Source organism: Lonchura striata, chromosome 5, assembly GCF_046129695.1.
Source record: "Lonchura striata isolate bLonStr1 chromosome 5, bLonStr1.mat, whole genome shotgun sequence".
In the NCBI taxonomy this organism is placed as follows: domain Eukaryota; kingdom Metazoa; phylum Chordata; class Aves; order Passeriformes; family Estrildidae; genus Lonchura; species Lonchura striata.
This window is the reverse complement of record NC_134607.1, coordinates 9,736,082-9,760,804: the sequence shown is the minus strand read 5'-3', so window position 1 is coordinate 9,760,804 and position 24,723 is coordinate 9,736,082. Positions and strand designations below refer to the sequence as shown.

Here is a 24,723-nt window from a genome sequence, read left to right as displayed (position 1 = left end):
GGTATTGTTTTTTTCTTTTGGATATGATGCCTGACAGTTGAAAATTAAAAAAAAAAAAAAAAATCTGAGGAGTGTTTAATTAAATCCCTCTTAAAAAAAATTATCTTACCAGTACAAAATCCTTCTTATCATTTTTTTGTGTATGTAGAATCAAATCAATTAGTTCTCACAGTTGTAGCTGCTTCTGCCCTTTGAGGAGTTTTGTTTGAATTATAATCATTATTCTCTCTGCGCTCTTGGTCTTTCTCCCTAGCTCCTCATTCTTGAGATGCTTTTGCTAAAGCCTTCTGAAATTTCTGGGAATAGCTCACATGAAATGCTTACAATGAAACAAACAAAAAACGTCCATGTAAGATGTGGACATCAAATATATTCATAATGATTTTTCAAAAATTAGGTATGAATACAATAACATGCAAGATTTTCAGCTTCAGGTAAAATACTTGAGGTCTCTTAACAAACATAAATCAACATTAACATCAGCTATATTCAGGCCAAATTAGGCAACTGTGCTTTTCTGACCTGCATCTGAATGAGAGCTATTGGCTTTTCTAGGATAGCTTAGTAAACCAGCATGGCCTTTACCTTTCAGCTTCTGTTTTACCATGTGTAGCTACAGACTGCTTTTTTTCCTGGCAGAGCCATAATTTTTTGTGTTTGGAATTGATTATTTGTAATGTGAATGTAGCAGATTTCAACCAAGGATGGTGCCTCAAAACTTTTTTTTTAAATTTTTTTTCTATCTTTTTTTTTTTTCTTTTGTTACTCAGTTTGATGTGAAAGATAGAGTTGCTCTGTAAGCCCTTAAATTTTAGAGGCAGCACAATGGCTTGCAGGCTGAAGAGGCTCCAGTGCTCTGTGCTGCACTGGGCAGACTACTGGGCCTGGTTTTTTGTTGTTTGTTTTTTTTTTTTTTTTTTTTCCTTAGCACTGCAAGGGGAAAACAACCCTTATATTTGCTATCATACCTGTGTCACTTCATAATCATTCTTTAGATCTCAGAAATCTTTTGTTCCTCCACCGACTTCTTGTTAGGTTAGGGAATTAGTAATGAGCAGCATCTGAGATAAGAGTACCTTGAAGGGGTGAAGAGGAAAACTTTGAGAAGTTCAAATACATCAGTACCAGCCTCATCTGAGGGAATGAAGCTGTAATGTGCTCATAAAGGTCCCTCTGAATTGCAAAGCCATCCAGGGCTATAGAGATGTAGCTGTTTCATTCTATTTTTGCTCTGCGAACAGTTGGTGTGGTGTGACTTTTTGATTTCACACTTGCTAATTGCTGTAGGTTCCAGGAGCATGTGCCAGTTTTGTTTCACAGCGAGAGCCCTAATCATGACTGACTCCTCGGTGCTGCTGTGCACTTTCAAATCTATTCTAGGTTAGTAGAAAAAGTCACACTTTATGACAGTGGGAGGCATTTGGAAAGAAACCTTTTTCATGACAGAGGTTGCACCGAGGCAGTGTATTGAGATAATAGATCTCCCAAATCTGTATTCATTGGCATGTGTTGTTTTGTACATAATGGGACTTTCATCTGGCTCAAGGAATACAGGACAATTTTTTTCACAAAGATGATATGTCCTTGTACTGTTTCTCCAGTGAATTGGACACAAATAGGTTTTCCATTACCATCAGTCATGCATGTCTCTTTTTTCCCCCCTCTTTCAAGTAGAGACAAATGAGGAAAAAAAATCCAAGATTTCCCCAGCCTCTCTGTTTACTGTGGTCAATACTAAGACATTGCTGCTCTTTGGAGCATGATCTCTAGTCTTTGGGTCTAATTTTCTTATTTATGTAGACATTCTGTGCTTGTGTGCAACTTCACAAGGGTGTTGATGTTTTTCCCTGTCTGCCTTTTTGGTATGCAAAGCGTGAGGACTGAATGAAGAGCTCACAGGGCTAATAAGGCAAGAAAGAGGAATACTGTCAAACTGATTACAGTTTATTCATAAACATGCAAATGCTTAGTGCAAGCATGAATGTTCACTTTCACATGCATGCTGTAAGTGCTTGCAGCAGCAGAGATAAGGACAGCATGGCTAATTTTGTTGCCATAGGTAAATACATTTTTTTTCTTTATAGACTGAGTTATGCCAGCTGATTGTGTTTGTGGTCGTAATCTTTGTGGTAATTTAAATCAGTTTTGCCTGGTGCTTGAAGTCAGTGCAGAGTCTATTACTGCTGGTGTTTCATTAAGCTGTGGAGAAGCTGTTGCTTGCAAATGACTTTTGCTGCTGTGAATTGTAGTGAGCTCAGGGTGCTGTTGGTGATGAGTTTCTTTGGAGTTTGGACAGAAAACTCCATGACTCACTAAGCCTTAGTTTTCTTCTGTGTGCTCTTCCCACTTCTTTCATCGCTTGAGAAATCACCACAGAAACATGCCCAGAGCTACAATACTTGATGTAACCTATTATCAGCCACAAAAACAGAACCCCAAAGAAACACCAGCCTTCTTCTCTCTCTGCAGCTTGGTCAGGAGCATAGTTCTGTCCATTGGCTCTCCTGTCACCTGAATTAGGAGGCAAAAATTGCATCCATTGAGCTGAGAAACAACATTGTAGACTGATACTGGCAGTAAAGAGCTTTCACTGCTCTGTGAGCACACGAGTGGAAGAGGAGGGAAAACTGAATGCGGTCAGTAGGGATCTGGCAGAGAATAAGTAAATAAAGTGATTAAAATTTAAAAGGGATATAAATAACTAGGAGAAACCACTCATCTGGCTTGGAGATGAAGCTGCTTCTGTTACCACAGGGGCTCAGTGCTGCCAGCGTGCCTTTTCTTACATCTTTCTGTTGCACATGTACATGAAGGACCATGCTGTGAAGGTAGAGAGGTTTAAGGGTGTACATTTAACTTAACATAAAAAATACCATGGTGCCCAGTTCTGGTTTTTTGAAGGATATTGTGGATATTTATCTGGGTTATAGGACACCATGTTCATTTCCAGAACTTTACTTGTGACTTTTCATGGTCTCATTTAGGAAAAAAGGGCCATGTCAGTTTTTTAATTCTAAAGTACAAGCAGGTGTGCTCTCAGAAGTATATTGAAAATATTTTTGTTCAGTCAAAGAGTTGGGTAAGTTCTTAGGCAATGTATGTATTGCATGAATTTAAAGTGTAGAAGTTGATAAGAGAGATTTGTATATTTACACTGCAGTTATTGAGAAATTGCTACACTAAGACCTGCAAAGGGTAGTCAGACAACCAGGCTAAATGTATTTTTGCCTGGATTAGTATAATGCAGAATGACCAATGCTTATGTCTGAAAACATTACTTGCTGTGAGTTAAATAGAAGACAAAAGAAAAAAAAAAATCCATGCCTTCATCCTTATCCTTCCCTTTCACTGGCCACAAAAAATAGTTCATAAAATGGAAGAAGAAAATTACAGCATAAACAAATACATGGTTAACTTATATCTAGAAGGTAACTAGGAAAGAAAATTGTTATCATTTTAAACTCTGCATATTCTTAAGTGTCAGAATGATAGGATTAATTATTGCATTGTCTAGCAGCCTGAAAGCTTTTTATATTAGCAATGAGTTAATGCCTATGAAATAATGCTCAGTAAATATTTACTGTGGTGTATGTCTGGGAAAGGGCATGTTGACTCATTTAAGGTCATGCTGTTTATAAATTCATCCTTTTCAGAAGACACTCCAGAGGTTTAGCATCCTGAGTTAAAATGAGGAAACAGCATTCAGAAAATTTATATTTTTGTTTTACAGTCAATTCTACTGTAGGGAACAGACTTCTCATTGCCAATTTCCACACAGCCTTTTCCAGTTGATTTCATCTCTCAGTTTATTAAGCCTTCTCTTGCCTGACTAGCCATTGTCATGCCTGGGGAAAAGCTCTGTCAGGTATTAACAGAGAAATATATAAAAGAAAGCTAATGGCAAAACTTTAATTCTTTTAGTTCTGCACTCGCAGGGTACGTAGCTGCCAAAGCAGACAGAAATTTAATGTGTCTGCTCTCCATGCCATTACTGCTGAGCTACTTCAGCCTGAGATGTTAGGCTGATGAATGTGTTTGCAGTGGTTTGACTGCATCCCTGTTGGCCAGTGAATAACTGTCAAGTGTAAAAACCACATGACCACAGCAAGGAATAATAATTTCTATGAGGAGAACACTAAACCTGCAGAACAGGAGGCTCAGCATCACCTAAGAGACCAAGGCTTTTAAAAATTATTCTTTGAATGACTTTTTAGCAATCTCACTTTATAAAAGACTCAAAACTTATTAGAAGGAAGTTTCAGGGGATTATCACTCTTTGGCAGCTCCAGAAAAGAGACCTTGATCTCCTGATTAATTCTTTGTACTCAGGGCCTGCCTTTGTCACAGAGGCAAAGGATTTATGGACATGATTACATCTTTTGCTGAGTAGGATGCTTAAAGTTATTTTGAGCTTCAAGTTATTTGCCTTGCTCAGTCATGGCCATCATGCACTTCTATACTGCTGAAAAAGAGAATAGCTAAACAAAATTGAAACCTTATAATATCATTTTGGACAAAAAAAGACTAGGAGCCATAATTGCTAAAAATGGCTTTGAAAATCTGAGTTGCAGCTGCCATCAAAGCATACACAGCTGTTTCTGGTCTCATCTGGCTCTTGGTGTTTAAATGGAAAGTGCACAGAGACAAGCATCTGTAGGAGGCAGCTTGTTTAAGGTTAAGTGGGTAAATCAAATTCTTCAGATCCCTCTCTCCCTACAGAGGGAACCTAGATGATAAGATTTGACTACACACCCAATTTTTACTATGATAAAATGAAGCCAGATTAATCACACACTAAGTACATTAGTCTCATCACAAAAGTTCTGGCAAGCAAATCTTTGAGGTGTCCTCATTTAGGCAACAGCAGTCACTGTCCCCTGGCCAGTCTCCTGCTCTGGGCAGCTGGGGTGGCACTTTTACATCTGGAAGGACTTTCCAGCAGCTGAGGGTCCTGGCTCCATTTCCTGAGCTCTTTGTATTCAGTCCTCTTTTTCTCTTCCTTCAAGTCAGCCTATGGCAGTCATGCAAAGAACAAAATGCTGGACACACTGTGATCAAATAAATCCTGCTGGAGCCACCCCTGCAGGGCAGGGTGGCAATGACAAGTTCTGAGTTTTGCAGCATTGGAGCTTGGGGGTGTTTTGTGACTTCTGAGCAGCACACTGCCAGTGTGACAGAGCATTCTTCTGTGGGTATGAACTTAGCAGATTGCTACAAATGGCTGAACTGAGCCTAAAGCCACACTAGAAATGAATTTGCAATCAGGCTGTAGCTACAATTGAAATGTTCTGTGTGGATTTGCAATTGACCCTGTGCTGCACAAAGAGTTACAGAGCTCATCTGTTGCTAGTAATCAGGGAAATAGCACTGTCAGCTTGCTTCCCATTGAGCACAGATTACAAAAAAGCAAAAAAAAAAAAAAAAACCCAACCAAAAAACCACCCTTACCAAGCAAGACAATCAATCACACTCATACACACACACACTTTACCACAGTAAATACTTTAGCAAAAAAAAAATGCCATTCATCTGCAGAAACTATATATAAATAACAAGAGAAAAATCTCAGCAGCTTGTCTGTTCATCTCTTGCCAGTTTAGAGAGCACAGGGACACCACAAGGTAATCAAAGTGCAGAACATCAGGTTCCACTTGGATCTGAAAACAAAATCAACCTGTACTTGAACCTGAGTGAGCAATCTTTCAGGGATAGCCATAGGCACACAACCAGTTATGGCTCAGGGAAGAAGGGTAGTAAGTACAGAATATGAAAACTGCTGCTCTGGATCTAGACTTAGGTTTTCCAGACATGCCATGACTCCTGTGACCAGTGAAGAAAGGATGGTGGCTGTTTGCAGCTTTTTTTCTGGGGACCTGAGAGGCAGGGTGTGATAGAAAAATGACCAGCAATAAGGTAGACCACTTGTTTAAGGTATTTAGAACAGGTTTTAGTTTCTGTTTCTTGGGGGTTTTTTTGTTAATTTTGTTTTTGGTTTTTTTTGATGACTGCATCTCAATTTCAAATTTCAAAACCTCTCTAGAAGTCTCAATTCTGAAAATACTTAAGGGCACTTTGGTGCCTAATCCCCTTTATAAATATTTGCAGATAGGGAGGGAACAAAGGATTAAGATTCTGGAATAGCCCCTATCTACAAGTAAATTCATTGTTCTCTTATTATAGAACAACATGGGAGGGAAGAGAAAGTCTGGTTCTCTTCCACCATTTTCCCTTACATTGCTTTGTGATTACAAATTAACTTGATAACCACTTTGGTCTCCAATTTTTCTGATAAGTAAAAACTCTTAACTTTCTCTCAGCTGTACTGTGCTCTTAATAGATAATGCAAGTAGCAAAGCATTGCATTCTGCCTTTAAGAACTAGTTCACTTGTGTACATATGCCGGGTATATAGGCAACTTATTAATTCTAAATTGAGGCATTTTCCACTCTTGTAGCACCCACCAGGTCAGTCTGTAACCCTCTGTCATTCTCTCACCATGTAGTAGGAAGTTCAGCTGCCTCCAGTCAGCTCACCTCAGCTGCACAGCACTAATGGAGTTGTTTTCTCATGATGCAGCACCAGTCTTCCTGTTCTGTTGAACATCAGGAATTTTCTGTGTAACTTCCTAGCGTCACCTTTCAGCATCAGTAGCTCTTCAGAGGCTGTTTCAGCATCAGAAGCTTCTCTTACAGACTTCCATTATTGGCAGAGGAGAAACCACGATTTTGGAATTGAAGGACTGAACAGCTTGAATGAATTTGTCCTTCATCACCAAAACCCACATCTCCAGTGTGTTCCCTCTCACCTTCCAACAGGGCACTTTGCAACACCTCAGAAATTTTTTTCTCACCATGGAAGGAGAGGCTTCTTTCTAATAATCAAATTCTTCAAAATCTACCTTAATTTATTGCTCATTTGTTCACTCTGCCTTCTCCTTCAGCCTTGTCATGAGGTGATTTGTTCCTCCTTCCTCCTGGGATGCACAGTGAACTGTAGTTGCAGATGGATGCTATGCTGTGAGAGCTCTTACTCTCAATCACTGGAAAGTGTGTATGTTCTTAGAATAACGTGTACATGAAGTTTATCTTTCTCTTCCTTTCTCCCTACTTGTTCTTTTTGGAATTTAGCAGGGGATCCAGCCAACACCTCCTACCTGCATATGTTCAGCTCTGATCATTTTACCATGAGTTCAGGCAGAAGTTTGCTCTCATTCTTGTCCCAGAGAACAAGGGTTGACTGGAGAAGGGCCATTTGGGTAGAATTAAGGGATTTGAGGCAATGTGATATGTTCCCTGTGCCCTTTTTCGTTTTCTCTTGCTCACATACAGGATCAAGAGGGGAAGATGCATTTTAATTAAAGCACAAGGTTCATCTGGCATGTGTTTGGCTACATTCACAAGGGATGGCTAAACTTTAATTGCAGAGGCTCCATAAAGATCTGAGTTGGGGAAGGGAAGCAAAATCGTGTTTTCTTTCAGCAGAATTATGCTCTTTGACATAATTTTAGTACTAGGGAAAAGCTAAAAATCTAGAGCAGAGAGAAACCAAACTATATCTGCCTGGGTGTGAATTCCTGTTGTATCTGGGGTGAAGTCAGGATCAATAATAGGGAGAAATGCCATCCTGGAAGCTTAAATTAGTTTTAAACTTTGTTAACACAAGGCTTCTGAATCACCATGCTTGGGTGTTGCCCTCTGCGCTAGAAAGAAGAGCTAGAATTATATATTTAGCAATAATTTATCAAGTATTGGACATGTTAACAGTGGGATACATTAGATATTAGCCTTACTGATATTAGCATTCTGGAAGCTACTTAATGCTGTTGTAGTAGCAGATGATTGTGTGAAGAAATATTTCCTTCCAGATTATTAACTTCAGAATGGCAGCAAAACATGGTGGGCTGCACATCCCAAAATGATGTTTGCTTAAAAAAAAACCACCCCCATGTTCTGCATTTGTGGGCAGATACAGGGAAAAAATACTTTGCTTTTTAGAGCAATCTCCCAGAGCAAGGAAATGTGGAAGCTCATTTATAAAATATGACCAGAAGATTGCTATTACTGGCTTTTTGAGACTCAGAATAGCAACAGGGCTGAGGACACTATTCATGGAGCAGAATGCCAGAAATTATGTGTTAACCTGAATCACAAACCATAAATTATTGACAACTGCAGCTTTTGCTATCTTTTTACATGTTAAAATATTCCTTTTTGCATGGAAAATCTTAACTACACGGATTTGCATTTTTTTTTCCCCATGGAGTATTTCTTTTGAGGAGTGTTTATTAAGGGATGATCTTTACACAACCTGTGGGAAAGTGTAGATAAAAACAAAAGCCTCAGAAATAAATATCCTTATTTTCCAGAAGTCTTTGCATTTTTGTCAGAAGGCTGTAACATTTTTGTTCACTCTTTTCAAGATCATGTCAAGCAATCCTTTTGTCTTGCAGTCAGCACTGAAGTCTATGCCTGCTCCAGAATTCACTGGAACACATGGAAAACTTAGGATGTACTTCCCTAAGTTCTTTAAGGATGGCTTTACCTGTTTTGTTTAAACTCTAAACTCTAGGAGCTAATAATGATAGTCAGCAATTCCAAGGAAGCATGTTTTGCAGTACTGTTTTTTTCTTACCCGCTTTCTGTGGTTGTACCACTGCAAGGCTGAAGATCCTGAAATCTGGACCCCAGTGCTGTCTTTTTTGTAAGGCTTGGACTCACTGCACCCAGTGACAGAGGACTGCAGGAATATTGCCAAGCTGGAGCCATCAGCCCTTTGGCTGTTTAGGCTTTTGAAAAAGTAATTACAGTCTTCGGTGAATCCATAGGTATTCTGTCTGAAAAGGTCATCCTGGCTTAGTCATTCCTTTAAGTACCTAAGATTAAGTAAGATGAATTGTGGTGAGAATGAGTTATCACATGATTTAGAGTGACATTAGCATTATTGGCCACCAGGACAAAATATATCAGAGTGTAGTAGAATCACTCCCTAACTAGCCAGTATTTCACCCAAGAAGTCTGGATGTAGTGTTCAATATTTTCTTGTACTTTCATGGATATTATTTTTGTCCAACATCATACAGTAGGTGATGAGTATGGTGCTTGAGAAGTAGATCCTCGTAGCTTTAAAATTTGCTGCTGCTATGGGATTTCAGATGCCCACTTTGAAAAGTCTGTGAATGCTGGAGGATTTACTCTGTAAAAGCTGACAAAAGTAATTTGTTTGGGATTTTGGTTCCACTTGTCTGGCATTAGATAATGAGATGTTGTTACCAGTACTTTAATTTTACAGATCTGATGAATGTCCACAGCTCCTCTTAAAGTCAGCAGAACTTGTAACTACTTGCATTTCCGGTAATTGGGTTCTGGCACAATGTGTTTCAGAATGAGACATTCAAAAGCTAGAGTACTTAAAATCAGTAGTTGTTTTGCAACCTTGATCTCTTCCTCATGTGTGAAACTCATTCTGTTATATGGAAATAAACTGAGGATATAACCTTCTGAAAAGAGGACTCTGAGCTTTGCTGCACACCATTTATTTTCCTATTACTCTTTGGTTATTGTTTATTTGACATGTTGTGTATCTCCTTGCCTCCCCTTCCTTTTTATTTAAATTGGGACCTGGTTATTGGCTGGAAATTCCACTAACATGACTCATCCCTGCACTGGAAATGAACAGGCATCACACTGTGGGATTTACTTCCCCCCTCTTTTTTAATTTTTTTTTTTTATTCTAAGTGCTTTATCATGGCACAAGCTTGTAATAATAAACTAGGAAGGAAGTTGGAGCTAATAATTTGGTTCTGAATGCATAAGCCCTGCCAAATTTCCCCACAGGCATGAAACAGCCACTCAGGCTGTGACACCAGCAAATTAAATCCTGGAGGTAGCTGACCAGAAGTAATGAAATGTGTATTTACCATACTGATGCTGTCAGTCTTAAGACACACTGGCTTTACAATCTAGTTAAATGGGGCATGTTTGTCACTTCCAGTGGTGCTTAGAGAAAATACTCAGCTTTTTTCTTAGCCTTCTTTTTAAAATCACAATCCCAGCCCTGGCCTTGTACAACTTGAAGGAAGGATGAGCAGAATGGTCTGTCCTTTTTAAAACACTGCCCAAGTGAAATTCATATTCCAAAGGAGATAAAGGATTTTGTCTCATGGCATGTTAATTGCCAATTATTTTTATTGATCTCTGAACTGCCACTCCAGTCTTAGAAGATGAAATTAAAGGCTAAAAGTTATTTAAAGAGCCAGTGGATAATGAACAACAGCTGTCTGCCACGTACCATGTGGAAAGCCTCTGAGCACACAGAGGTGTGGAAGACGGACAGACAATCACTGGACAGGGTCCACTCAGAGGAAGGATATATCCTGCACAGGGGCACAGTTGATGGGTTGGATGGGGCACAAGGGCTGCTATTGGAAATACAGATGAACCTGGTGGGGAAAAAAATGATGATGACCGACCCAGTTCAGAAGGCTGAATGATTTCTTTATTATAACTATGCTATAATACATTAATATACTGTTGGAATATGTGGCATTGATGATTCCAAGATTGTAAAAAGTCTGTCTCTCTGCCCCGCTGCCAAAGAAGAAGCCATAATTCGTCTGTGCTGGTTTTCAAGGTTGTTTATTCTGTTTATCTCTAACATGTTCTGCTGCCCTGCCACAGGTTTGTCCTGCAGGGCAGCGTGTGGGGCTCTGCCCTCAGTGGGATGTTACAAACATTATATACCAGAAACTACCTGTGCTATATTTACAATAATATGCCAATATCTGTCACTGAACAGTGTGTCCCCAGCCTAAACCAGCAGAAAAATGCCAACACTACAGTGAAACATGGAGGGCATGAAGGAGAAAAAGGACAAGACACCCAATTTCCTCAATCTTGTCCACTTTGAACCCCTAATCTAGAATCCTAAAATTTCACTTTTGCACCCGTGCCACACTTAATAATTACTTATATCAAACACTCAGAGCTTGTAATTCATCCTGTAAGATTTAAAACTCTTTTCCGTGGACAGAGATCAGAGACAGTGTTTCTTGGGGCTCTGTACAGGGGGGTTCCTGACCCCCTGCCAGGGTCCCAGACCTTCCAGGGCAGCCAGAGGGAAGCTCTGGGTTCCTACAATATACTATTTAAATGAGATATTAAAACTACAAACCTACTTGTTCTAACTACCATATCTAACTCACAACTCGTGACCATCTTTGAGAGTCCAGCCACAGGTGGGTTGGATTGGCCATCAGGCTCAATCCTCACCAGAATCCAATCAAGCAATCACCCCCCCCCCCAGGTAAACAATTCTCAAAACCCATTCCACATGGGAAAAACAAGGAGCAGACATAGAAATAGTTTTCTCTTTCTTTCCTCTGTGCTCCTCTATGAAAAATCCTGAGTGAGAGAGGAATGTGCCTGCCACGGGCTGTTAAGGAGATGGCCCTCAAAAAATGCATTATGGCAACAGTGGTCCCAAAGAATCTGGACACAGGCCCACGGATGAGGAAAGCTATCCAGTCCCCATGTGCTTAAGGTGACAGAGGACTCAAAAAAAGCTATTTATCCCAGGCAGGTGTCATAGGTAACTATAGCAAATGTCTGAGAGTTTTATTTAGCTGACAGAGGCATTCTGTGCTAATTGTGTGAGGACTGTTGAAGAAGGCTCATGAACCATTTGCTGAAGGGTGCTTGCTGTGTGTTCAGGAAAACATTGAGGGGAAAAAAATAAAAGCATGGTCTTCATCACAGTTAATACAATACCCATGGAAGAATCAAAGAGTAAAATCACAACCCATATGAGCATTGACTGATATCTAATTATATCCTAGGAATATCCATGACTCTGCAATTATATGCTTAATTTCCAGCTGTACTTGATTAGCATAGCAAATGATTTATAGTATCCAGCTCTAAGGAACTTGCTTTGAACTGTTTGTTGGCACATATAAATTTGTTTGGCACTTTGAGCTGGTTCTTCATAGCCAGGTGGGCACATGGAGTTAGAGCTGTGGGATTCAGTGCCAAGGCCAAGGGAAGGCCAGAATAATTTTAGAGACATCATTCTTTTTCCTCTAGTGAAGCATTCAAATGCAAGTCTGTGGTAGGTCAAAACCCATGGATTTCTGTGGGATTATACATGAACTGCAAGATTAGTGTTTAGAAATAACCTTGCTGAGTCATTTCTTGGTCTTGGAAGACAACAATGGCTTCTGTGTACAATAGTGCATGTGCTTCTGGAAAGCCAGGTCACCTGTGCCCTCCTTCTCATGTCTTCCCACACCAGGAGGGCTGAAGTAGGATTGATTCCACATTTTCTTTGTGAAAAGAAAATAGGGAGGAAGAAGGATAAGAGAAACTCCACTTGGTTTTGACCAGATCTAAGCATAATCCCCATTTAAATGTTTGAGTCTGTGTGAATCCAAATGCTAGACTGGGATTTAAGGCACAATACAGCCACTTGAAATGTAGAATTTTGATCTACTCAAGGGTAAGCCTGTTGAATTCAGCTCAGGCTGAGGAGAACACATGGAAGCTTTCTTGTAGTTGTAGTCTTACATTATAAACCTTTTGGAACAATCTCTTTGTCATCTGTGAAAAATTACCCAGACTTCCATACCAAAATATTCTCCCACTGATAACATTGGCAGATACAATTTTAACAACTTAAAAGTAATTTTTTAAAGACTAAAGCAAACCTCAAGTCAGCAGCTGAAGTTGCATTGCCTCTGTTTTTAATCTCAGGCTTGGAGCTGTCTAGACAGGTTATCCTCTTTGGGTTGGACTGATTATGTGCTTTGTGCCTTGCTCTCCTCTTGGATCAGATCAGAGGGTTTTCTTAGGGCTTCTGTCTCAAGCCTGTGGCTTTGCCTCTAGGGTGGCATAACCTTAGGTACACTGTAAATGTCAAAGCCCAATGATGATACCATGAATAGATGTAAAAACAAAAAGCAAAACAAAACAAAAAAACCCTAAGAAAATCCAACTGCTGCTGTTTTAAATCTTACACTCCTACAACCAATTACTTATTCTTGTTCTTGGCCAGTTTATTTCTGTTGTTGTTGGGGGTTTCTTGCCTTTTTTTTTTTTTTCTCTTTTATTTTTAATGCCAGGAGTTGGCAACACCAGATTTGTGTGAATTTCAAGTAGGGATCCTGGTTCTTGCAGTGTAAATCCCAGAAATACTGTTTTCATGGAAGAACAAGCACTAAACAAAACCAAAAGGAAATAGGAGGTAGTCAGGCTGCTAGAATTAATCTCTGTAGAAGGTCTCTATCTCTCTCTGGTACAAGAACAACTTGATCAAAGAAGTTGCAAACTAGCTTTGCTTTTCCACCTTTCCCTGAGAGCTCTCAACCTCTGAAACATGAAGGAAAAAAAAGCCACTGGGGAGTTGGGAACTGAAAATACCAGATATTACAGTTTTCACAGGGGTTAAAAAAATTAAAGGGTGTGGTGTGGTTTAATAAACAAAAAGGCAACTCTTACAGTAAGCTTGAACTTTTCCTTCTCATTAATTAACGTGAATCTGTTTTGAAATTCCTGTAGAGAACAAGTGCTTCAAGCTGGTTTGAAATTAATAAAAAGGAAAGTGTTTTCAGCTGGCAATGGCTTAACACACTCTTGATATAGGAAAACAAGATTAAATTGCTCCTTTCTCTCTACTACTAATAAAAGAAATATTGAGAATAAATGCTGTAGCTTAGGAAAAAAAAGTGCCAGCCAAAACTATGGACATAGTGGTGAGAGCTGCTTATAACTTGGTACTTGCAGAAATGGCCAAGTATGGTTAATACAATGCCCATTTGGAAAAGCTTAGGCAGAACCAAAAAGTATTCTTCAGCTGTAGACTTTCAGAATGTAGTGTGTTGAGGAATATATGATCCTGTTTCTGCAAGATAAAAGTGTCTTGATTTAATCACCTTTTTTTTGAGGGGATCTAAATGACATTGAGGCTTTTTTGGAAATCTTCTTGCCCCGATACCCTTTACAATCTCATCCTTCTTCGCTCTACTTAACCTTTCCTCATGAAAGGATGACAGAGACTTTTTTCCTCAGGATGTAAGGAATGGAGTATCTGAAGTATCAGAAAACACACAGCAGGATCTGACCTCTGCTGCAGAGAGTCTGGCCTCTGATAATCAGATACATGTGGACATTGGCTGACTGTGAATTGCAGCCTGAAATAATTGCTCCTGTTTGATGGTAACTCTCCAGTAGGATATAAGAGATAACTTTATTGCAAATATAGCATGGTATCCTATGAATAACAAGGGAAATAGGTGAAAGTAAGATACTAGCTTTTACCTCAACAAACTCTTTATTCTTGTCTTGTAGAGTGCAGAGCCCTTCCAAGTTGCTGTCCAAGAAGACAATTGTATCATTGTGTCCCTGGAAGTGTCAGACGTGGTGAGCTCCTCCTCTGTATATGTTGTGAAGATAGCTGGAGAATCCAAGAACTACTTTTTCCAGTTCGACGAATTCAATAGCACTTTACCTGCCCCTGTGGTTTTTAATGCCAAATACCATGGCCTGTATTACATAGTGACTCTGTTGGTAGTCAACTCAAATATGGTTTCCAAGTCAGTGAGGTCAATCACTGTGTTAACCAGTAAGTAACATCTTATTCTTCTTTTCTTCTGTTTCTTGTCTGTGCGTGTGGCTTTTTTCCCCAGGAGTTTTTCTTGTTATCAAGGTTGGGTTATTTTTCCTGTGGGACCTGCTTGTGTGTAGGATGCATCCCTGTGTGAGAACAGTAGGGAAGAAGTCTTTACAAGGTGTGAGTGAAAATTCGTAAGGTGTGGGCAAAAAGAAAGGAAAAGCTGTAGGCTGCACCTGGCTGGCTCTTCCTGAACACTGAGGTGTAACACACTAAAAAAGTGTGATGAATGAACCCCCCTTTTCAGATGTTCATCCTAAACCCTTTGAACCAGGAGTTCCAAAAATCTAGTAAAGGGCATGACTGACATTTCAGTGTAAGTGCTCCTCTTATTTAGTGAGTTTCATTCTGTTTTAAATGCTATAACATTGTTCTTTGACTGCTAATATGTGAAAGCAATACTAAACTTGGAAAGAAGTCACCAGTCACCAAAACCATGTGTTTCTGCCAGTACTGAAGGTGTTTGTGATGGAAAACACATTTCTAGTAGTCTGTCTCCTACTATTTCCAGGTGCATTGATCCTGGGGCAGAGGTGTGATTTTGTTTGCTCTGTCATTGTACAAAGTACCACAGATTTCCAGCTGTGCTTCTAGTGCCAGCCTGGAAATTGAAAACAATTTGTAGAATAGAAAATTATTTCTTTATCTGGAAGATGGCAAAAATCTGTTTGGATAGAGCCAGACTAATTTTTCAGATTACCACCCCCACCCCCTACACCCCCCCCTCCCCCCCGCTAAATGGCACCTTGGGTTTTATGGGTAGCTTTAGCTGTATGACATTTGAAGAATTGTCATGATTTTTTGTACCTGTGTTATATGGTGTCAATTAGGAAACACCATCCATGGTAATAACATTCAAAGCATGTTAAAATAGGTTCATGTGTTATTGAGTAAGGTGTCTAAAATTCAGAAGCAACAAGATTTTCCATCATCTATACATTTTTCAGCCTTCCCTTGTGTACTCAAATTGTGCCCTGATGAGGGGTTCCATGGGAAAAGTATCATGTTGTTGGGTAGTGCAAGGACTGAACAATTTCAGGGTTCACAGGCAGCCTGAATTTCTTTTCCTTTGATTGCTTTAAGCAGTAGTAGTAAGCAAAGTAGTAATTTTAATCAAATTTTCTATTTTATGTTTTTTTTCTTCAAAGAAAATAATTAAAACATCTGTTGGCATATACAACTGGGAAAAAAAAAAATGCCTCACTATGCATTCTCAGCAGGTTTTGGGTTGTGCATTTGCAGTTGTGCAGCAGAGCTTGTTGTTCTTTGATTTCCAGAGCCCACAAGGGTCTCTGGTAGCAGGGAAGGTGGGATCCAAGCTGGCAGATGGTGCACATGCTCCTGTGCAGGGAATCTCTGAAGGAAAAAGGAAGCCAGAGTCACTTAGCTGACCAAAGCCCCCAGGCTTCCCATTGCTGGCTCAGGGGGTTTCCACAAGGTGTTCCTGGGAAAGTGTGAGGCTGGGGGCTCCAAGGGCATATCCTGTGTCACTCCCCCTCCTCCAAGGCTCAATGGTTTCACCACCTGTCTGATGGGGTATGCTGGCAACATCTTGGGGTGTCCTGCTGCTCCCCCAGACCTTGGAAGGAGCAGTGGTCCTGGCACTCAGCCAGTGCTGCCAGTGGGAAACGTGCAACAGAGAGAGAACTGGGGATTGCTCTGGTTTTGCCTGAACAGAGAGACAACCCTGTTCATGGGAAAGAAAGGGCAGTCCTGCAGGCAGCACTGAAGGATGCTGTGCTGAACTCCAAAAGCAGGCTGTAAATTGTGAGCTTTGGAAGGGAAAGGATCCAATATCCTCTGTGATATTTTCTGTCAGGCAGGCTGATGAGTGCTGGCTCTCTTGTAGCAGCCTTTGCTCCTAAGTTCATCTTTTGGAGCACAAGACTGCAGAACAAAGTAAATTTGGAATGAAAAGGCAGCATGGCAGGATGACCTTTTAAAGGTGTTTCAATACCTTTCAGGTTTTGAGAAGAGATTTAAAAACTCCTGTAGTGACCACTGGTTTCTCCTACAAAATTGCATGAGGTGGTATTTGGTTTCTTGTTGGGTTTTTTCCCCCTCTTATTAGTATTGTCCACTGCATGTTTTACATAATTTTATGACTGTCAATTAATGTTATTTTGGTTCATAATAATTAGGATAGATTTATATTTTTCTTTTTTGCCCTAGCTCTCTGACTGCTTAATATTCCTGGTTTATTTATTCATGTAACTATCTAAATTATTCCATCTATATCTTACACAGGAAAGAATGGCTCATTGCAATTAGCTTCCAGTACCAAATTAATTCCTGTTCTAACTCCATTGGTGTCAGGAGAGCTTTACCAGTGGCAGATTGACCCCATTCCATTAGGCTGCCACAAAATAAATCAAGCAGGATAGCCAGTGATGCCAATGTGGTTATTCCCAAGGCGGTGCTCACAAGAGCTTTTTTGGGATTTCTTGGAGTCTGCAAAGGAGATCCAGCCTTTCAACGTGTGCTGGAGGTCTGAATTTCACACAGAGCAGTGTGTACCCAAAAAGTGCTCGTCAAAACAAGACCAAGGTGCCTCAAAGACATTGCCTACTTAGAAATTCAGTGAGAGTCGTGAAAGACCTCTACTTTCTGGTGGTAAATCCCGATGACATTTCCTTTCTCCTGTTCATGTCTCCCATCAATATGCTACATCTAAGAACTGGCAAGAAAAAGCAAGAGAAAAACCCATTTCAGAGAAGACTTTTGTTTTACCCCTTAAAGGTTTCTGGCCAGAAAAGCATTGAAAAGCTAACAAAATATATATTTTATACATTATATATAGGCATATATATGTGTAACTCTTCATATAAATATATGGGCATAAATATGTACGTATAAAAACACAAAATCATGTCACATAAATATACGTATAACATAGAATCATAGTATCATTTGGGCTGGAAAAGACCTCTAAGATAATCAAGATCAACTGTTAACCTAATACTGTCAAGTTTACCACCAGACCATGTCCCCAGGTGCCACCTCCACATATTTGAGCACTTCCAGGGGGATGGCCACTCAACCACTTCCCTGGGCAGCCTATTCCAATGCCTGACCACCTTTTCAGTGAAGTTTATCCTCATATTCAGTGTGAACTTCCAGGTTTGTCAGGCACAATTTGTCCTTAATGAAGCCATCCTGGCTGTCTTGGATCACCTCCTTGTATTGCATTTGAGCAGGTCATCCATGCACATATTCATGTGTATGGTCATTTTCTACAAGCCCGCACAGTTCTGCTTGTCTCAGATTTGGATAACTTCAGGGTTTTCTCATGTTAACCATAACACCACAAGCTGTAGAATTTCCTCGTTTGGGCTCTGTTGTCCAGACTGTTTCAACAAAAAGGATGAGCTATTTGAAAACTCTTAGATAAGAAACCTGTAACATAGAATTTTAGCACAAAATAGCACTTTTTGCTTCTGCTTCTGTAGCAAAGCTGCGTTCAGCAGATTAGGCTCAGTACATCACTGAAAGAGAAAAATGGAAACCCTGAGTGCTTTCTAAAGATTCTTGCAATGGTTTTGATGAGAACAGTTGTGAGACTCTCACCCTCCTGGCTGGATTCCTGTGGGTGCAATTGTGCTGTGCCTGTCACAGTGACCTTCCTTCCAGTCTTCAGTCTGGGCACTGTTGAATTGTTCTGCTATCTAATACAAATCTTTCAGGCTTGCTTTCCTCTGCTCTTGGAGCTTTGGCTTTTCAATGGGGATGAAGTAACTCTGGAATAGTATAATTTATTTAGTGCTTTGAAATACGTGCCCGAAAATCCAACCTTATTGCTAATTGATTTTAAAGTAGTTTATGAAATAAATGAAGAGCACCTCTGTAAAATCCATGACTGATATTCTCACTCAGCCTACATTTTCCCAGCTTGAAGCCTTATTTTATTCTTCTCAGGGTAAGTCATAACCATATAATTTTTTTTTTCCATATGCACTATCAATTTTATATTGTGAAGGAAAAAAATATTTATACATTTGAAGGAATGGGGAAAGCAGTACATTGCAAAGCTATTGTGTGCTGCAGGAAAAAATGTGTCTCTGCTGGGAATTGGAGAAATCTGGATCTGAAGATCTTTGATAGTGATTAAGAGCAGCTCTGCCTGGCTTTTATTTTAGCTGATGATTAGGAGTTCTGAGTGGTAAAAAGTCTCATTGTTTCAGAAGCTGATGGTTCCTTGCATACATGACTGAAATATATTCCCTTTAGGGGGAGTTCTGCCTCTGTCTCCTACAAAAAATATTCATCTTGAGAGGCCAACAGCTGCTGCCTGGGACTGTGATCTCCAGCCCTCAGAAAGTAGTTGGAATTACACCCAGTTAATGTTCTGTTGTCATTGTGCCAGATGCTGCAGGAAGTGATTCAGCAGGTCCAGTCCTTTCCTCTGGCTTTTTAATGGATCAGCGTTCTCTAACTCGGAGCTTCAGAGGGTTTTTCCTTAATGAAATGTGAAACTTTAGCCCTTCATGTTTTTCTTTCTTAAAGGATGATGTGAAACACCTTTTAAAAGGCTGCTTATCTGTGGCAGCCCTAACTTTGAAATGTAACTCACAGCATCTAGGTCCATTTGTGCTCATATTCTCCCAGCAAATTAAACATGCTATCCTCTTTTTAGGGTGAAAAGAATTCTCCATCAGTATCAAAGAAGCAGAAAGAACTGCAACCATATGATTTCCTGCTGTAATTTGCATTGTGAGGAGGATCTAAACAATTGGCCTAAATCTGTTCCAGAACAATAGCTATGCCTTTGTTCTTGTGACAACCTTATTTTTCAAACTGTGTCATCTTTTTAGTTATCACTCTATGTGGCCATGTAGAATTTGCAGTATATGTCATCATTGCTCAGGTACTATTTTCATTTATATTTCCCCTTCATAAGCAATAGCACAATATCACTATTACGTATCATAAACTTGAATACTGTGTTCCCAAAGTATTGAACAACAGCTTCTTTAATCTCAAAGATGGTTTCTCTTTAACAAGAGATAAAAAATCCTAAAGTTTACAGCGTAATGGAAGCTTTACCCTGGCTGTGCCTTACTCTGAGTAATAATACAGCTACATAAATAGTGTCATCTTGGGGAGAAAATGGTTTAATTCACAACTTCTTCCTGTAAATAAAGGGAATTACCCGTGGGGGTTAGGTCACTTCATTAATGGGCATCTTCTTTTATAAAAGTCACAGAATGGAGGTAAATAACTGTTAGTCTGGGTTCCAGTGTGAGAAGCAAGAGATCTCAGTCCCACAGGTATGCTGTATTCTAAGCCACAACAAGAATCAATTCAATTTGTGGAGTGACCCAATCTGCACATATTGCAAACAAGTTGATTTGGTTTGAAATATGGTACTTATTTTCACAGCACTTTTTTTCCCCCCTGAACTGCAACTATTAATGTGGCTGACACAAATTGAATGCATTAATGGAGGATTTGGCATTCAGAATTTTCCACGGCATTGGAGGAAGATGTTAGGCATATTTATTATGCTGTCTTGATGTTTATGTAATGCACGTTAAATGCAAAATGCTGGAAAGTCCAGGATAAACAGAGAAGTTGAGTTTCCTGTAAATAGATAAAATGGGAAAGCAGCTGCTACAGGAACAGCAGATTCTGAGACACTAAGAAAAATGCCAAATTCAGGTCTTGATCCTGCAGTCTTGTCTATGTGTGTGTAATATAATCTCCAAGTCTAAAAATAAAAAGATTGTAAGTGAAGAGGTGCTTTAAACTATTAGAGGGACATTGAAATGTTCTAAATCCCTTCTGTAATATGACTTCAACGTAGTACAGAGCTTTTATAAAGCTCTAAGTATTAAATTTCTGTGATTCCACTTTATTTAGGCTATTTCTTGACAGTCACTGAAATCTGTGACAAGCTGGATCCTAAACATTAAAAATAGTAAAATTAAAAAGACCAGACTGTTTATGCTCTGAATTATAAATATAGATAGTAAAGAGTGGCATTTTCCATATTCTTTAATTTTAATAGCCCTAGGAGCAGTTAGTAAGTGAAAGACAGAACTTGATGGTTATCTGCTGAGCATTCTTTTAATTTCACAGTGTGCAAATAGCTTTTGATGTGAAGATTTGGTGCTGAAGGAAGTAAGATAATGGGAGAATCTTTAAATTGCATTATGTCACTCATGCAGCTCTGCTGACATCAGCCACGAGCAAGGATAGGATAGTGAGCGGAAGATAGCGACACGGAAGAGACTCTGCGGTGATTACCACTTAATTCAATTGTTGCTTAATTAAATCAAAGCATCAGGAGGAAAAATCATCTGGATAAAAAATGAATATAGCTTCCATCCTTTATTTGATTTGTTGTAGGAAGGAATAAATGGGATAATTGAATCACTGGCACAAGTTTCAGTAATTCTTCCAGAAATGAGGAGACCTCAGATGTGAATGAGATAGCAGGAGAAAGCCCAGGGCACACCTGCTAACGTGGGAGATGACTGCACATAAGCACTGGGCTATTTAGAGATGGTTATTGACATTTAAACCACTCTGGTGTGCTGTGTGAGATGTGATATGACCCCTCTGGCCATGTTGGGAGTAATTTCCACTATTTATTCCGGAATAAGTAATGGGAAGAGCATTGGCAGAAAGAAGGGAAGGCTTTGTCTCCTATACTCTGCTTTACTCCTGTTTATTTCTGGGCTATCATGAAATGTCAGCAGAATTTTCACGGATCCCATTACTGAAGTGCCTGTTGATATCTGTGAGAAGGGGAGCTTCTCATTGTAAGTGGTTAATGTACAAATATACTGCTATATATCTGATGGAAATAATGAGGTGCCTTTGCCATGGGAAATAGTTTAATAATCCCACACTACTGCATTTCCATGCTCTGGCAAAGTTAGAAATGATGACACATTGGTTTTGGAGAGAGGTTCTCTTTGCATCTATGGTTTTATTCCCAGTTCTTTTTTCTTCTCTCTTTCTCATCACATCTATAAACTTAAAGCTGTAGTGAAAATACTCTGCTGGTCATTGGGATTTAGTTTGCTCTTTCACTACAGTCTTGCTTTTCCATCTTTGATTAACCTACTCCACCTCCTGTGGAGGTGATTTTCCTGATACTGATTTTCCCATTTCTTTTGCTCTCTTGCCCATTGTGACTATAAGCTCTTTGGGGGAAAAAATTATTATTTTTTTTCTCCAGGGCCTAGAGCAGCAGAATTTTGAAGTCAAATGGGTCCTGTAAGGCTGTGCTAATCAACAGCCTGAATTTTGCAATCTGATCCCTATACTGTGCAAGAGCTAAATCAACATGCTAATCTTTATAAGGATGTAGGCATAATTGCATTAACTATCTCTATTAAAATATGTTACTATAACAAATATCAGGTAACAGTATAAACTTGCTTGGACCTCTTAACCACAGGATAACTGGGTTGCTGTCAACTTTTTCTTGCTGAGGAGAGCATTGAACAAAAGGTGTTCTTTCTTTTAGTTTTTCTTGGGATTTTTTTAATGATTAGAGAAGGCTGAATAAAAATGTGATTCTCTTATTGTCAGCAACAATGCAGACTCCCAGCAGCAGTAACCTGTCATGGCTTTCCTCAGCTGATGGAGCTACACTGGTCTGGATTTCAGATCACAGGACAGAAGATATTTTTCTTACTGAGATCAGAGAGGAGCAGCTTCTGACTTGCCTCCTTCCTATGCACAGGCTTTTCCTGTGGTCTCCAACAGACCACTTTACTTCTCTGTACCTCAGTTCTTTATCCTTAAAATAATGGTAGTGGTCCTGTTGGTTTTGTATAAGTTTAGTGTGGATAAACAGATAACCCTTTCACAGGGTGGGAATGGGGACTGTATAACTACCCATGAAATAAAGAAAATTATAGATACCAAAATAGGAAACCTTTATTCATGTAGCTTCCTTAGGTCATTACACTGATAATTTTCTCAGCTAATCTTGAAAGCTCTAAATTTATGCTGAAGTCACAATCAGTTTCAAGTGTTGTGTTGGTTTTGTCTGGGCACTTCTACATGATTGACAAGCATTAAAGATGAAAATGTTTCTGAGGTGAGAGCTGTGAGTGCTTAAATAATAACATTTTTTAAATGTCAAATATGAAAATTTTGCTGTTGAAGCATAAGTGTTAAGAAGATACATTCTTTGAAGCGAGGGGAGTGTAGAAATACTGGCTTTGACAGTGTCGTGGTGGCTTTGCCCCACACATCAGTGAAGGCTCAGATATCACCTGGTAGATTTAATAGTGCCTGTGCCATACCTACAGAAACATTTATTTTCATTTATATTGTATTTACCATACCTACAGAAGCATTTATTTTCATTTATATTGTATTTATCATACCTACAGAAGCATTTATTTTCATTGATATTGTATATGTGCAAGTAACTCCAATTTGCCCCTTTAATCTACCCCTTTCTTCCTTTTTTTTCCTCTTTTGTTTGTATATCCTTTAGAACCACTTCCTGTGAGCAATGTTTCTATCTATGATTACAAACCATCTCCAGAAACAGGAGTGTTGTTTGAAATTCAGTACCCAGAGAAGTACAATGTTTTTACCAGGGTCAATATAAGCTACTGGGAAGGGAAAGACTACAGAACAATGCTCTACAAAGGTAGGTGGAAAGTATTTCACCAAAATGTAATACTAACTCTGCTGGAAACATTTTAAACAGTGGCCTTAGATGGGGTTTTGACATGTATTTATATCATGATTTGTCCTTCTGGTAATGTGCTTGTATATTGTGAAGTAAGGGATGGGTCTTTGAATTGAGCTGGTGGTTCACTTGGGATTTTTAAATTGCTAGAATCTTAGTTGTAGTGATGTTCCATTTCTTTTGGATTTTAGAGTAAGACTTGGTGCCCTGGATTTTGCATTCGGTCTGAAATGAACCTGGGAAGGCATCCCCAGTCACTGGTACTTGTGTGTCAGTTCAAATAATACAAAAGCTCCCAGGCTTTTCCCTCTGGCCAAGGTTTCCTCTTTGGTCTGTGGCTGATAGGAAAGCTCTGGGATGTCCCAGAGGAGGGAAACCCATTCAAGAAAGCTGACTGTTGGCACAGGATCAGAGCTGGTGGTTCTGTATCACCGTGCAGTGACAGTGCTGTGCTGTATATTACATCAGTGCAGCATTCAGTGCTGTCCCTCAGTTAATAAACCCTGCTGCATAATAGAAATTTCCATGTTCCTAAAATAATCTAATCAAGGGTAATCTATCTAACAGTCTAGACAGTCAGCCTAGGCAAACAACCAACCTAACCACCTGAATGATCCAAACAAGAGCAAATCCTGCCTTCTTTTTTCATTTGTTCATAACTGAACCCTTTCATATATTTGTTTACAACTTTTGCCCTGCAGTATAGCTTAAGCACAGTATCTGTCTCAGAGATATAAATGGGACCATAAATGTCCTGTGGGAAGCACCCTAAGAGGTGAGGAAGACACCCACATGCCTGTGGACCCTGAAACCCCAATGACTTAACATCCCATAGTGGCAGTAAAATCCAAAATCAAATCAAAATCTCTGGGCAATCCAGTAGGTGCTGAATTTAATTTTAGGCGCTGAATTAAGAATCCCAGAATAGAAGACTGGTCACTGGAAGCTCTCTTTAAAGTCAGCAGAGGGAGATGCACACCTCCAGAAGGAGGTCAGAGAATTTGGGAGTCTCTTTGCTTCAATGCCAAGTGGGGCTAGAAATCCTATTTTCGGTGCTATAAAGTGCCAGAAGTTCAGAAGGATAAAGTCTGGATCGTGGCAGAAAATACAGGTCACCTCTTTGCAGAGAACAAAAGGGATACAAGCAGTCATTTGTCTCTTCCACAGTTAATAGATGGTTTTGGGGGCTGTAACGCTGAAGCTGCTGATAAATAAGAGTCAGTTTAAATTAGGAGATTCACTAATCAGCTTGCACACAGCCAGATAGCCCTGAGCAAGTTTTCTTCAGCCCTCTGGTGTGGTGGATGTGAGCTGAGCCCTCAGCACCCCTCGATTGCAGGCAGGTGTTCTTTTGAACATCTCCCAAAAATGCTGGGCCTCAGTCAGCAAAAGACCAAAGA

The 24,723-nt window shown here is 39.6% G+C and overlaps 1 protein-coding gene across 4 annotated transcripts in view; it reads left to right on the top strand.

Annotated features, from left to right (window-relative positions):
- Positions 1 to 24,723, top strand: part of PTPRO (protein tyrosine phosphatase receptor type O) — a 145,184-nt gene that overhangs the window by 65,171 nt on the left and 55,290 nt on the right. For all 4 annotated transcript variants that reach the window (XR_002465792.3, XM_077783262.1, XM_021535161.3 and 1 more), the window contains exons 2-3: positions 14,340 to 14,613; positions 23,123 to 23,281. Coding sequence is in view for 3 of the 4 variants with exons in the window: in XM_077783262.1 (XP_077639388.1) it covers positions 14,340 to 14,613; positions 23,123 to 23,281 (433 nt within the window). In the remaining variant the exon portion in view is untranslated. The remainder of the gene's footprint in view (positions 1 to 14,339; positions 14,614 to 23,122; positions 23,282 to 24,723) is intronic.